This window comes from Acanthochromis polyacanthus, chromosome 10 (genome assembly GCF_021347895.1).
Source record: "Acanthochromis polyacanthus isolate Apoly-LR-REF ecotype Palm Island chromosome 10, KAUST_Apoly_ChrSc, whole genome shotgun sequence".
Lineage (NCBI taxonomy): Eukaryota > Metazoa > Chordata > Actinopteri > Pomacentridae > Acanthochromis > Acanthochromis polyacanthus.
This window is the reverse complement of record NC_067122.1, coordinates 12,166,181-12,181,915: the sequence shown is the minus strand read 5'-3', so window position 1 is coordinate 12,181,915 and position 15,735 is coordinate 12,166,181. Positions and strand designations below refer to the sequence as shown.

At 41.1% G+C, this 15,735-nt stretch overlaps 1 protein-coding gene across 2 annotated transcripts in view; it reads right to left on the bottom strand.

Annotated features, from left to right (window-relative positions):
* atp8a1 (ATPase phospholipid transporting 8A1) overlaps positions 1-14,115 on the bottom strand; it is a 113,106-nt gene extending 98,991 nt beyond the window's left edge. For both annotated transcript variants that reach the window (XM_022199400.2, XM_022199402.2), the window contains exon 1: positions 13,597-14,115. In XM_022199400.2, coding sequence (XP_022055092.1) covers positions 13,597-13,645 — 49 coding nt within the window. In that variant the 5' untranslated portion in view covers positions 13,646-14,115. The remainder of the gene's footprint in view (positions 1-13,596) is intronic.
* Between the last annotated feature and the right edge of the window lie 1,620 nt (positions 14,116-15,735).

Here is a 15,735-nt window from a genome sequence, read left to right as displayed (position 1 = left end):
ATTTTAATGTGCATAATATGCTTGTATTGCTCCAAACAAAGGCCCTAATATCATAGTGCAGTAAACAAGAGCTTTTCCTACATGTTACAAGGCAGAAGCCTGGTTTTAAACATGGGGTAGAAAACAGACAGGAGCACATCAGGAATGAAATGGTGCATATAAATCAATCAGTCACAACATGAACTACTGACAAAGTGAAAAACATTGATCATATCATTACAATACAACGTTCTACTGGAAAATTCTGGGCTCTCACATTCTTGGGGATCCTACTCTGGCACATGCCACCTACCTTAACAAAGGGCAAGACGAAGCAGGTCTGTAACATTTAAGCACCTAGTTTTAATGTTGTGGCAAAGAGTGGACTTGTTTTGGTTTGATTATGCCGTACAAACTTGTCTACTAATTACAGTGTATGCCTTGTTATGGTACATATTATCCATGTAATTTAACAGTCAGTACTGAGTAAGTGTAAGTAGAAAAGTGCAAAATTTCTGCACTGCTTTCAAAAAATTCCCACATCAGAAAGAAAAAAAAAGTTTGTATGTATGAACACTCCTTGTGCTAAAAATCCCACAATGATGTGATTCACCTTTGACAGGTTTGTATAATATGGTCATGGGACAGTATAAAATGTTTATGATCTACAATCAGCTTTTGGACACAGTCCCAGAGAGCTGACAAAATGAATCAGTGGTTGCTTGTTCACTAAATCATGCTAGTAAGGTTCATCCAGTGTCTACAGCCAACATTAGCAATAAGGCAAACCCACATGAGTGGCCACTGAACTCTTTATTGCTGCAGATATGCTGTTTTACATAGCCATAAAATACACAAATGCTTGGTGTGCCCATCACACCATCTCACTGAGCTTTGCATTTAAATTACACCAATACTGGTATTTGTCTTTTGTTCTATTGTCCAGACCATGTCAATGTAAGATGGAAAGCTTTCATTTCTACACAGCTTATACTCTAAGATTTACACTCTACATTATGATCTGCTGTGATGGATGAATGTTTCAGCTCGCTACTAAAATGGCATACCCGTTACAAGACACATCCTCATATTTCCTTCTGAGGAAAATCAAATATTCATTTACAGAACTGTAGAAACTATATACGCAATCAGGTAGTGATATGGATCATAGAGGCAACACCAAAGAATGGCAAAGCATAGTAAGACGACTACAAAAAAAGGCCTACAAAACAAAACAAAACAAAAAAAAAAACAGAGACATGTCCTACAAGTTGCTACGATAGGAAAAAATAGATCAAATTAAAATTGAAGTCAGCAAAAAAATTCATTAAGCTTCTCCCTGAAGTAGTCATACTTCCTAGATTTGTTGTGTTTTCCACACCGACACGACCAACTACATGCAGCCCATTTACTTTTCTTTGTCTTTGGTTGATCGCAATGTTTTTTATTTTTACTTCCGATCTTCAAAATAAATTATATTATTTTGTTCAGAATTTTCTCACAGTGGCCATTTTGACATGAAATAGCAGGCAAACACCAGCGATACTAATTACATTCACTAAGGTTCTTTACTGAAACAAAACAGAACTTGATTAATCTCATTAGTAACACCTGTGTTTACTTACTCTGTCACGTCACAAAATGGCTGCTGTAACAAAGATTGACTGTTTTAGTGAAAACATAGTGAACTGTACTGCCTCCTAAAATAAATTTTGGAGTAAATCTACTCTTTGTTGCAATATATGTCAGTGTGGTCTCTTGATTTCTACCAGGTTGTGTTTTGACTTTGACTAGCAGGAATCTTTTACAGACTTATGGCCATTTAAGAGTTATGCTCATCAAGTCCTCTAGGGCTCACCAGGTTTTTTTTTGCTACAGCTACTATTCTTGCACACCTGATCCAATTAAAGGCTACATGTTGAAAATTATAATTGGATTTGAGAGCAAAAGTAAAGCTAGAGCCAAGAAGCAGTCAGCTGGGCTTGAGAAGTTGCCAAGGAAACACTGGTTTAATGACTGGCCCATCAATACCACAGTTTAAGTTGAATTGGATGAAAAAAAGCAGTGCTCCCTTCTGTGATATAGTAGGGATGTTACAAGAACCAATACGTTGGTATCAAACCAATACAAAAATTCTGAAAACATGACAGGAATTTATCTGGTACCAAAAGTATCCAAAGTACTGCAGCTGTCATATGTCTCACAGTAAGAGCAGGTGCAGCAACACGTCCACTGTAACTAGTTTCAAGAAAGTCGATGTTCAGGGACCAGCTAAAGCTGAAAAAAGTCAAACAGATTTGTACACTAAATTCAAGCTGAGAGTTTGAGTTGTTTCTTCATATTTATAGCATGATGTCACAATGATCAGAGTCTGAGCTGTAACAGCTGCATCTGTTGTAGCAATGTTCCACTGACAACATTCACAGAGACAAGCTGAGCTTGTTTAGGCTAACAATACAATAGCTCATAATGTGAGCTAGATTTGGGGGGGGGGCTTGTGGCGGAGACGGCCGAATATTCAGATCCGTTCGTCTGGTCTCCCGGGTGCAAATTTTGCCTTCGTTTTGTCTTCAGTTAAACTCAAGAATTCCCAAACAACAGAGGTCTTCAGCATCTTGTCTTGTGTTTATGCAACGAAGCGAAGCGTGACGTCAGAGTCGGCAGCCACCCGGCCACTCGGGTGGTGTTTACAAACATGAATGGAGGAGCCGAGAAGAGCAGAAGAACACGGCGGGATGAGCACAGGGAAGAGACGAGCTCCGAATATTTTCATCTGGGGGGAGGAGGGGGTGATCATATAGACAAATGTGTATATGTTATAGACATATGTGTATATGTTTATGTGATCACACGACGAGATGAGCCGATATGTGCCGATGTGGGCCGAAGGCGGAGGGAAGACAGTAACGCCGCATATTCTTTCCCGGGGGGGGCGAATATTCGGATACCAAAATTAATATCCGGATACCGCCGTAGCAAACGAATATTCGGATATTCGGGACCAGCCCTACAACACACACATATAGTACACACAGTAGCGAGAATCAAAGTACGGAGTTCATAAGGAAAATGAACAAGTGAGTTTCATAACACAGTACTTTCTGTTTTAAATACTTTAACGTTTGGTGTATATTATTTAAATTGATACCATCTATTATTTACAATCCTTGTATATATGTACACTCTCAGTCAAACATTTGGACACACCATCTCATTCAATATTTTTTCTTTATTTTTACTACTTTCTATATTGTAGATACATACTGAGGACATCAAAAAAAATATTGTGAGCTAACTCTAAACATGTTTTATATTTTAGAGTCCTCAAAGTTGCCACCCTTTGCTATGATCACTGCTTTGCATATTCTTAGCATTCTTTCGATGAGCTTCATGTGGTAGTGAAATGAAATGGTTTTCACTTCTTAGGTGTGTCTTGTCAAGGTAATTCTGTGAAATTTCTCGCCTTCTTAATGGGGTTGGGACCATCAGTTGTGTTGTGCAGAAGTCAGAATTAGAATCAGAATCAGTTTTATTGCCAAGTAGGTTTTTACACTTACTAGGAATTTTCTCTGGTCCTCATGGTGCAAGTACAAACAAAATAGTAAGTAAAGAGATGTCAGGTTGGTACACAGTTGACAGCCCTATTTGATAACTGTTGTTATGGCAAGAGCCAATCAGCTAAGTAAAGAGAAACAACAGCCCATCATTACCTTAAGAACTGAAGGTCAGTCAGTCTGGAAAATTACAAAAACTTTGAATGTACCCTCAAGTGCAGTTGCAAAAACCCATCAGGAGCTACAATGAAGCTAGCTCATATGAGGACCACCCCAAGAAAGGAAGACCAAGAGTCACCTCTGCTGCTGAGGAGAAGTTCATCTGAATTACCAGCCTTGGAAATCACAAGTTAACAGCACCTCAGATTAGAGCCCAGGTAAATGCCACAGAGTTCTAGTAGCACACACATCTTTACATCAAATGGAGGAGACTGACCAATGAGGCCTTTATGGTCAGATAGCTGCTAAAAAACCACTACTACGGAAAAGCAACAAGCATAAAAGGAATGGACATTAGACCAGTGGAAATCTGTGCTTGGGTCTCATGCTTCCAAATTTGAGATCTTTGGTTCTATCCGCTGTGTCTTTTTGAACGGATGGTCTCTACATGCATGGTTCCCACCGTGAAGCATGGAGGAGGAGGTGTGATGTGTAGGGATGCTTTGCTGGTAACAGTGTTGGGGATTTATTCAAAATTGAAGGCACACTGAACCAGCATGGCTACCATTTATAGTGAAAAACGTGAAATTATGCGTAAGGGCAAGGGTCAAAGTAACAAGTTTGACATCCATGTGCAACCGACTGTAACTGTGGCCTAATTATCAAGTAGCACACAAGGCCAGCAAGCCAACACTACAACCCAAAGAAACTAGGGGTGAGAGGTGGAGGAGTTTATTAAAATAGCTTTTTCCCCATATCCACTTCATTTCCTTAGTTTCTAACGCACTCTGTGGATAATATACTGAGTCACAGATGTCGCAGTGGGAGCTGCTCTTAATATTCCCTGGTGGACACTGTGCTTTTCTCTGCACTAATTTCATTAACTGCAGGCGTGTCACGGCTCAACTACCCTGACATCAATAAGGAGAGCAAGAATAGGAGACTGGGCAGATACTCACTGAGGGCATAATTCTTAGTCTTGAGTCATATTAGGCTTCACAACAACACCTTTCATCTATTATTTCAACCAGCCTATTACCATTACTTGATGGTCATATAAAAACAGCATAAGAGGCATGGGAAAAGAAGAGAGAATAGAGTAACAAGGAGCCAAATAAAGCTCACATGGAGTAGAGAGCAGTGGCACACAGTTCTGGAGGGGAAGCCTCTAGAGGAAGGATCAATGCCACCAAGTGTCGTAATGAGTTTGGATGCAGGCCAGATGTCAGGATTATTGCTTGTGTCAGCCAACAGACAGACGGGTGGAACAATAGTCACAAGGGGGCACGTATTTTGGAGAGGGTGCCCATTGGGCAAAACTGGGCCCAGAAAGGCTTGGCAAAGACAAGCTGGGTCTTCCCCTGTCTGTTTTTGTATCCCTTGCTGAGTGTTGTAGGTTACAGAGACACGGGGAAACCATCAGGCAAGGAAAATCCCTGTTGTATACAAGATGCAAAAAGGTATGTCAAGACTTTTTTTGTATGTCTTTCTAATGTATAAATAAAGCAACTTCTGAAAATCATGGTAAAACCACAACTCACCTTAACTATACGTCACAAACTTGAAAATCCTGGTATTTCTAATGGCAACTTCCCGTACCTCACTGCTTGTATGATGGAACAGTGTTTGTACATAAAAATAGGTTAAAGATAAACCCAGGCTCTGCAGATTTATGATATCATGAGTGGTGATGTATTTCCTCAGGTCAGGCAGAAGTGGTGGAGGTGGAAAATTATTGCTGCCATGACTGTCAACACGACCAAGATTAAACGCGTCTAATGGCAGCAATGACAGGAACAATAATGACCTGGTAGTCAAGCATATTATCTAGCACAGCATCTCATGAGACTCAGGGTTAAACATCAAACACAAAAACACAAGTGCCATACGCAGCTGACCAACATCTGAAAAATATGACTGGTGTTTTGGCTTCCTATTGCTGCAGAAACTGCACTAATCCCCGTTTTAAAATAGATGATCAACTGGACACAGTTACTGTGGTATTTTTAGCAACCATATCCTATTATTTTCTTACCTCAAGTAAAGCCTTTATAACCAATCATAAAAGATGCTATGTCATAAACTGGCACCTACTATATCTTTGGTTACACACTGATGTTTAAATTGGATCCATGGCTAATTCTTTAGAACGGTCCATCAGTAAATTCCCAAAGGAAGAATACAAATCTAGAGGATAATCAAAATGTAAAAAGCCTTTTTGTTCTTCCAGAAATAGGTCTGAGCAGAGTCCGGTCTAACTCTGAGATACAGAATAAGCACTAATGAGCCTGAGATACTTGTAGGCTGGTCAATAAAGTGTAGATGAGGAGGCACGTGATCTGGACAGATCCAGGCTCCCACACGATTTATTCAATAATAGAAGGGTAGGAGGGTGCAGGCAGCTTGAGGCTACTGCCACTGATCTAACACGAGCAAACTAACAGCAGCCAAACCACAGTCAAGGAGATTTGTAAAGAAAAACTGCGTCCAGTACTTCACAAAACAGAAAACGCAAAGAAATGAGGAGTGACTTTGCTTCTGTAGAAACGTTTTGCTTGCACTGACCTCTCTGTAGCAAGTATCAAAGGAGGAGTCAGCTGAAAGAGTCAGGCGTTACATGGAGTTCAACATCCTTAGTCTGCACGTTGTTCACCTTAACCTGAGGCTATTTACCATTGTTATTAGGCTCAAATTATCACTGGACTTCAGGATGTCTCAATCTCACAACCTAGTGAGCCTAATGTGCCATTTATATCTGCTCATCGCCACCACAGTAAGATCTCTACATGATTCATTTATGCCAGATAAATATTTCAGTAGACAGAGCGGCTATGCTCTATTCATGGGAATCAAGGTCTCAGAGATGAAAGCCCCCTCCCTATCTCTTACCATTTGTGAATGAGGGAGAAGAACTTTAAGGGGGGCTAATACAGATACTGCCTCAATCTAAGCAACAGCAACGTCCATAAGTCGCTTATCAGATCACAATGCTGTAACCAGCACTCACAACAACAACACCAGGGCAGCTGCAGAATTAATCCCCCTCCCTGTTTGGCTCCGTCTGGCTCCTCATAGGCTCAGGCCGGCTATAGTGGGACAGGCAGTCCAGGGACGGCACAGGCAGCTGGGGCTTGCAGTGACATCACAGAGGATGGCTTAGCTTAGTGAGGGATCTGCAGAGAGAGAAACCTTTCCACTGTGCGCGACTTTATGAATGATAAAAGCAAAGGGCATATGGCTTGCAGTTCAAAGGTCTGAAAACAGAAAATAGACCCTTTGAGCATCAGTGACTCAGTCAAAGTGTCCCTTATAATCATCAAAACCACATATTTAGAGCAATCCTCCAGTTTTCACAAGCACACAAGATGTCATCAACTTTATAAATAAGGTTCTCGAAGCTCTGCAAGGCTGTATTTAAGCCAAATGTTAACACCGGCTGGCCACTGTTACTTAAATGACAATGCTAAAATGCTGATGCTAAGCAACCATGATGTTTACCAAGCATGTAGATTCCAGAGGGATGACAGGCATACGTCTGCTTAATATTTAGAAAACATGCATTGTGCAAAAACCTTTGCTTCATTTATAACGGCTATGACGTCTACTCATAAGCATGAACAGTCATGTTTTTGGTTATGTTGGCACTTTAATTTGAGATGCATTAGTAGGATGTTGTCTCCTGTCTCACAGGTTTAGTAAGACCCTCATCTGAAGATAAACTTGAAAAGCTGTTTGTTCAGACTGCCTAAAATGGTAGACGTTTATATACACTTCCATATGGGAAAAACAAGCGACGCTGTTCATCAGAGATGAAAAAGAAGAGATGCGCAAATCAAGCACTAAACCTTCTCAGTGGAGATGGAGAAATTCACCTCCCATCATTTTCCAGCAGTCAACACTTGTTTTCTTCACAGTTTTACAGCTGAAGCTCCTACTCATCACTGTGTGCATAACTAGGAGCGGATCGGTGCTATTATTTTATGTTGCACAAGTCTGCAACGCACTTGTGTTACATCAAAATATTTACAATAGACAAATATTTGATGATAAACTTTAGGACTGAGATTTAAAATGGAGGCAAGGACAACCACACTCATTTCCATCACATACTCTCTACATATAGCTGTATATATCCAAATGGCTGAGTAATGACAATCAAAACTTGCCAGTGTTACAGTGATGCTTTTGCCCTGATGTGTCTGAAGTTAAAACTGGCAGATCGGGACCTCCATCACGCAGAACTACAGTGTAAGTAACACATGCTCACAACACAGGCATCCTTCTTAGCCTAATAGAGGAAATAAAAGATGTGGATGCCGTCCTTGTCTAGAATCGATTCAGACCAGGCCATCTATTTATATCAGTTAAAGTGCTGCTGTTATTGCAAGAGCACAGGTGTTCATGGAAGCGATAACTTCATGTCTGGTAAGCACCACCATTAAGAGAATATTACCCCTATGCATCAAGCATAATAATAAGATTATAAACAGAAAATGCAGATTAAGCTACATCCTACTCCTGTACAATGACAGTTATCTGCTTAGTTGTCTGCAGTAGTACCTGATCACTAAAGTCCAAACATTTACACTCAAAACTTTCAGGTATTCTCTCAGCAAAGCAAAAGCATAATCTTGACAGGGGTGTGTCGGCTGCATCGTATTTTTTTTTGTGTTTAAAGTCTGATCCATCCATCTGTGGAAGCAGCACCATGGCCTAGTTGAACACAAACAGAGCTGAGACAGGATCAGGGTCGTAAAATTCACGAGCATGTGGGGGTCAAGGGCAGCAGGAGTTTCATCTTCCCAACCATTGACGGTGTTGCTTTCCTGCAGAGTGCCTGCCGACACCTCTCAATCTGACCTCGTCATCCCACTGTGACACGTTCACATTCACCGTCTCCTGGCACACGCAGAACGGCTGCATTTTCCTGCTGTTCAAGTGTGTCTGCACCACACAGACAAACGTAGCCAGGCCAGAAAATTCTGCATACCAGCAGTTTAAAGCGTCACTTTCAGTATCTGTAATTATGTAATGTTTCAGAGGAATGGAGTGGGAAGTTATTTACTGTAAATCTACAATTGATGGATACATTGAGATATGGAGAACAGATCTCCCTAGAAGTATGAATTTATAATGCAGCATTTCAGTGGTTCATAAATAAGACCTGATCTGTGCAACATTGCTGAGGATTCTCATCTAACCTGCAGACCAGAGGATCTAATCATTTGCAGAGGATGGACAGTTCAGGGACTCACTCAACCCTATAAGACACTGAGACATTACAGAGTTTGAAATGTCTTAATATATTATTTAGATTGTGGTCATGGCAATAATGCCTTGTTTAGTCCTGGTTATAAAAGACACAATGTAGCTATTCCTAATTTTTCTCATTCATAGAATATTTTGTTAAATACTCAGAGGGACGACCACTCAATCACTATCTGGCATAAACACAAAACATTGATAATTTTCATTGCTAAAAGGCTACAAGGATGCAGCAGTTTATTATTTGTCAGACTTGACACAAAAGCTCTGAGAATAATTTAACAAGAAAAACAACACACTGTAAGAACAGAAGTTTTTCTTGAAAAAAAAATCTGATAATTCATTGCCATTACATTTGCTAAATCAAGCCACACTGGCAATTGTTCTCAGGTACCAGCTTTTTAGGAGCCATTTGTCTGGATTATTATACCAAATAGAATATCTTTGGTTTTCAGACTGCTGGTCAGACAAGTCACCTCAGGCTTTCAGGTTTTCCACATATATTTGACATTTCACAGACTAAATTATTCATGATAATACAGATTAAACTATGATGAAAATAACCATCAGTTGAAGCCCTAAAGGCCAGTGCAACTTCTTGTCAACCGCGTGCTCTCTGCAAAGGTCTCATTCATCAGCTCATGGGTCTTCCTTGTCTGTGGTCGATACAACGATAAGCATGATCAAACACTGGAATAGGCTCTGTGTCTGTGCATCACATGAACGGTAGGTGCTTCGTCTGTGCATCCGTCCCTGTGTGAACATGTGCACACAAGCGTTTTCACATCTCCCCTTCCTCACAGTGACCTGCCACATCCACTTTGCCTTGCAGACAGAGAAGAACTATTGAGGTGAGGGAAATTGGGTATCAGAAGAAACGCATATTAGACTGGCTGCAGGTTAGCGATGGAGGCAGGACATGAAGTGGAAAATAGAGGCGAGGAGATGTCCCATGCCGGCACATAGAGAGGCCCAAGGGGACTTGATATGACACACCAGCGGCCCCAGACAGGGGATTTAGTGGCGTGTTGGGCTTTTGTGCCACATTATTATCAGCCAGTGATCCGCCAGGCACATGGGCAGCTCTCGATCCCTTCAGAAGGGAGCAGTCTATCCCCCTCCAGTCTCCCTCCCCATGCTGTTACCACTATTCAGACAGACTCGGGCTTAGCTGGTGTTATTAAAATGCTACAGGGGAAACATCCTGCTTCACTTACGCTTAAAAAAGTAACTCTAGAATGACAGAAAGGTAGAGAGATATTGCTTTGAGAAAAAGCAGCCTACTTTGTGTCTCTCTAAACTAGTTTGTAGGCAATCAGCACTGAAGAACACCTCTCATGTGAGTCAGCTGTCGGGAAAAAAAACAAGTATGTGGTCCGTTGATTGATTCGTGCTCACGGAACGGACTTACCTGCCTATCTGCACCTTTAGTGTCAATCATGAGAAGGGATTTAGCCTGTTCGCAGATAAGTATGCTAGCTAAGATGGCAAACAGGATGCTCGTTGCCATCTGTCTAGCTTTAACTTGTGTGGCTTCTGTCAATCAGCTTTCCCATCTTGACAGTGGAGGCAGGTATTAAGCACCTCCCCACCATCATGGAAAGTTGTACTGGAGAGATCAGTGTCTAAAGGTGCCTGTCTGTCACCGCAGGATCACACATTAAACAGGCTGATAGCTACTGACGTCACCTGTATCCCAAGTGTCCCAGATAACGTTATTTTGGCAACGCATTTAGGACCAGGCTGGCAGAGATGTCGGATGTTTCCACAGCGCACAACGGAGGAGAGTGACAAGGAGCGGAGCGGCACGTGGTGTCCAAGACCGGGGAGTGTGCAGCATGGAGAGCTGACGGACAGGCCGCTGATGGATTAGGTGGTAAGCCTGGCAGAGGGCTGCCCTTTCTAGATGGAAGCCTGCCTGATGCACTGTGGTGATTAAAATATAACACTGAAGGGTGGGGAGTGTGCTTAAGCTCTCATAAAAACAGGCAAAAGAAATGCTGCGGAACAGATGCGTGATTGAGCAAAACAGGGAAACAGATATGGAGCCATGAAGCTGGAAAATACATGATGCCAGAGCAGCGTCACAGGTCGTCAACCTGGAAGCACACGGGGTGATCAAATCCAACATTCAGAAAAATGCTTGAAAAGAAACCATGAGACCGTCATTGTCACTCACGCAGGGGGATAAGAGCACACCACAGTCAAGTGAAGTGAAAAGCTAAACAGTTTGCTCTTTGTAAGCTCAAAAGGTGGTGTGAGGGTGACAGCAATAGCCGATGCATAATTCATGTGTTTGCTCTTGTGACTGCAGCAGCCGCATTGAGCAACATTTTAATATAGAATCTATATCAATATTTAATTATTTAGATTTGTACCAGTGGGGCTTGAGTGGAAAACTACGGTAATTTCAGTTTTGGTGCATAGGATGACAAATTGCTTTACAGTTTCCAACTTATAAGTGCCATTTTAAAATCATCTCGCCAAACTACCAACAAATACATACACTTTAAATAAGAGAACATCAGATCTGTAGAGTGATGCAACCTGCTTACAATATTATTGTATTTTGGCTTCACTAGAAAATTTTAGGTGAAACCCCCTAATGTGAAGAGTAATTATTACATTCAAATCAGATATCACTAACTCCTACTGATCATTATTATCTGTCTCGCAACCACTGATCAGAAAGACACTGTCACTGCAATATAATTTATTCTGTCATATGAAATGCACTGTTTTGTTTAGACTGGTGACATAAAGGCCACCTGTTGTGAATAAGAACATATTTATGTATGACTGACATAAGTTGGAATTAGTTTTTGGTTTACATTGTGTACCTGTCATTTATCAGGTTCAAATGTATTTCAATATTGAGGCAAATGTTAGTTTCACTATATTGTGCTGCAATTTCATGACCCTTGTGCTATCCATAGGAGATGTTTTAATACTGCTTGAGAATCTCTCATCTGGATAATGTATAATAGACAAAGTTTTTCTCTAGGATGCTGACAGCAACATTATTGTCCCTTCTCTTCACCTAAAACTCTGATGGTCAAATTTAAAGAAAAGTCATCAATCACAGCTTCAATGAATGAGAATGTATGCATCTGAAACTAGAAATGGGATCAATAGTTCAATATATTACGTACAAATATGATATCGGTGACAATAGACAATAGATTTTTAAGCAGTTTTTTTCCTGTATGGATAAGATGACAAGTTGGCCTCAGCTTTCTAACTTGTCTGCAGCAGCTTGCAGGGAGTCCTTCATGTACACAAACACTCGATTATTAAATCAAGTTGCATGTCTCTAAAAATGCATTTCCCTCTGCAGTCCTGTCACTTGGGATGAAGGATGAAGTTTCAAAATACTTCCTGTGTGACCGCAACAGTTCTTTTACACAACAATTAAACTGTCTTGCTCAGCAATGTTACCATTGTAACATGGCAGTGATTGCACAATTTGTAAATCATATACAGCACCATCTAGACATTGAGAGGTAAGGTGGCCTTATCTCCAGTTCGAGTTATGGAACAACTTACCTAGAAGTATATAAAAACCAAATCAGAGAAAGTTCAGTCTAATTAACACTAAGAGGCCAGGCTGCTTGCTTTAGCAGCCAATTTATATACTCAACAGCAATAATTCAGACTGAGATATTACCCTTGACCTACAGTTATAAATCCGACCTAAACCTACCAAACTGCAGCAGCACTGTTGCATTCACTGTGAAGAGAAACAGAAACTGCAGTAGGCATCATAAATAATGTGATTTGTTATTGATCCCTGCAGATAAACTCTACCTGAGTCCTGAGAGGTCAGAGATCAGGGTCCACTACAAAGCAGTCATGCAAAGGATTTAAAGATTTCATGAATAAACTCTGTAAGACTGCAGCCAGGAGCATGTGTCCTACCTGCTCTTCTGGATAAACCAGCACACCATGGCTTAAAACCCAAATCTACACCCGAACAAGGCAAACCAATTCACTTGTGAGCAAAGACAACACTTAAGGAACGTGTCTGCATCCCTTTTTCCTGACAAACACAGCAGAGACGCAGTGGAAAGTTACTGGTGCAGTGAAGGAGTAGGGGTCCCAGCCGAATTACAATGGCTGTATTATCAGAGCCACACCGCTGTAGATGCCAGGACATGCAGGACACTTGTTATTGAAGTCAGACTTGTGGCTCCAGTCAGAGAGCTACAACTTCACCTGCTTTCTAAGGTGTTGCAAAGGGGGCAGGACATGGCTATCACAGGCTAGATGGGCATTAGATCTGCCGCAACCTACTTTAATTAAAATTAAAGCTGCCAATTTGGAATCTTTCGCTAGGCAGACCTCAGTGTTTCACCAGCAGGTTTAGACACTTTCACTTTTGATGTACTTTTTCTTAGAATGACACTCGATAGAGTTATTTTCCTGGAGATTCCTTCGGGAAACTTTCAAGGCCCCGCGGGGTTTCCTGGACGCCTGTTTGGGGTTCCGTTAATCACAGCTTTAGCTAGCAACTTACTGCACTTCCACTGAGCTGCCGGCCGGCCTTATTACAGTAACGATGAAATATCCGTAGAATGGTGGACATGGTTTTCAAAAGCGTCCGTCACACGCAAAATCTATTAAAATTATCTTTACATACCCTCCGATCGGCTACGAAGATCTGACATCGTTCTCTGGACGGGCGGCATCTCTCCACGCACAGCCGGGCGACGGCACCTGTCAAGCGGCCGCGGCTTGTTGGTTTTGGTCCCTGCTGCTGCTGATTCTCAACCGTCAAGGAAATTCAACAAAACGGCTGAAATTCAGCGGAGGAGCCTCTCTCATGCGGACCGGACTGCTGCGTGCTTGCTGCTAATGAGAGACGTAGACGAGGGATAAACAACTTTAATTTCCCGGCGGTGACAGAACCACGCTCGGCAGCCCGCCGCTTCATGAAGCCCCCCGCATCCCGGTTCACACGGCAGAATAAAGCCGTTGGACGCCTTCGGTCGAGCAGGAGTGGACACGGACTTACCATAAACTGAAGCAAGGGGGACCGTGCCGCTTCACATTATGGACTGTACCACATGCAGCCGCAGCAGGAGGGGGACACTGAACAAAACAACTGTCATTTCAGCGAAGCAGGGAGCAAAACAAGTCGCGAAAATGCTCTTGTCCTACAACATATGAAGGGTAAAGTGTTTTATTCCCATCGCCATGGGTGATAATGTTTTAAACGCGGACGTGTTTATAAAATTGGCCCACAAAATGCAGGTCGGTGTGAACGCCTCCCCCCTCTGCGGTAGATGTTGTGCACAGGTTGGGAGTTGGCTTTTCACAACTGAATCGTGTTTTTGCATAAAATGTTGTTATTAATGTATTAATAGCTATTGCAGTGTCAGCATATGACAACCTCCACCACCCAACGAACGGATAAGAATTATAATATGTTCAAACCTATAAAACAATACATCTAAAACATTTTTGAAAGCGCGGAAAGCCTCCACATGGATGTATTTTACAATACACACCACAATTTTGACGTCCCTCTTTGTATTAATAGGCTATAAAACCGTGCACGTGTTTCACACAAACTGTCTATAATTACTGCAGTGTCTGCAAATGATATAAAAGTCATGCTTTGTGCAATATAAAAAAACACAAATGTTACAACAATAGTTAACTCATGCAGACAATGAAAAATATAGAACGTGATTATACTGACTAAGCAAAACGTGAGAAAATACATCAAAAGTGTGTCAGAGCTTTGGAGTTTGAAAAGAATTAAAAATGTTTGGTATCTTAATCCAAGCACGTGAAATTGAGCAATTCGTTTTTACTAATAAGCTGTTGTTTCCACAATTATTGCTGTATGTTTTTTAATTCTCACCTTAAAAATAAATAAATAAATGCTATATACACTAATAGGTCAGCAGGGACTATTCAGTAGGAGGAAATACCAGCAAATAATGATGAACAAGAAATATAAGATCGTGAAAGTTTGTTTTTACTCTGCTCCTCTGCTCTTATGCTGTCTTTTTTCATCTGGCCATATGCTTTACCTTAGCTAACCTGTTCGTGTGGTTGTCTTTACATTTCCTCCATGCATTTTATAGTCACTATTGCATGTTATTAACTTCATGTCTTTTCTTTTTTATTGTTTTTACTTTGTCCTCTCCACATGTACTTCTGGCTCTCAAGCTGCACATGTCTGGTTTACAGTCTACTTGTCACGCCTATCAGTCTGGTGATTATGATGTTTGTCTGTTTGTCTCTCTGCCCTTTACCCCTCACCCCGACTAGTTGAGGCAGATGACTGCCCTTCCTTAGCCCAGTGGGGGTCTCTGTCTGTTAACAGACAGTTGTTCCTCTCCACCGTCACGAATATACTTGCTCATAGGGAATCTTATAGTTGTATAGTTTGTAGGATCGTAACTTTAATTTTAAATTAATCAGATTAATTTTCATAATTTAGAATACTGTAGGGCCTTAGCCTTAATATATATTTTTTTCTGGTAAATTTGTATCTTTAATAATTTTGTTGGATTTTCATTCTAATCTAAAAAAATCTGGTAAATTCACATCTTAATCCTCAATATTTAGGTAAATTCATAATGTCAGTCTGGTTTTTATACTAAAAGCACTTTGTCTGTGATGTTTTTCATGGGCTGTATAAAAATATTTTTAGTGATTTACAGACCAGGAATTTAAAGCTATATGCTACTTTAAAGTAGCCTAGCCACGCTCGACCCATGTTCTGAAGACACAAGGGTCTAGGACCGCTTGACAGGGAGGGAGG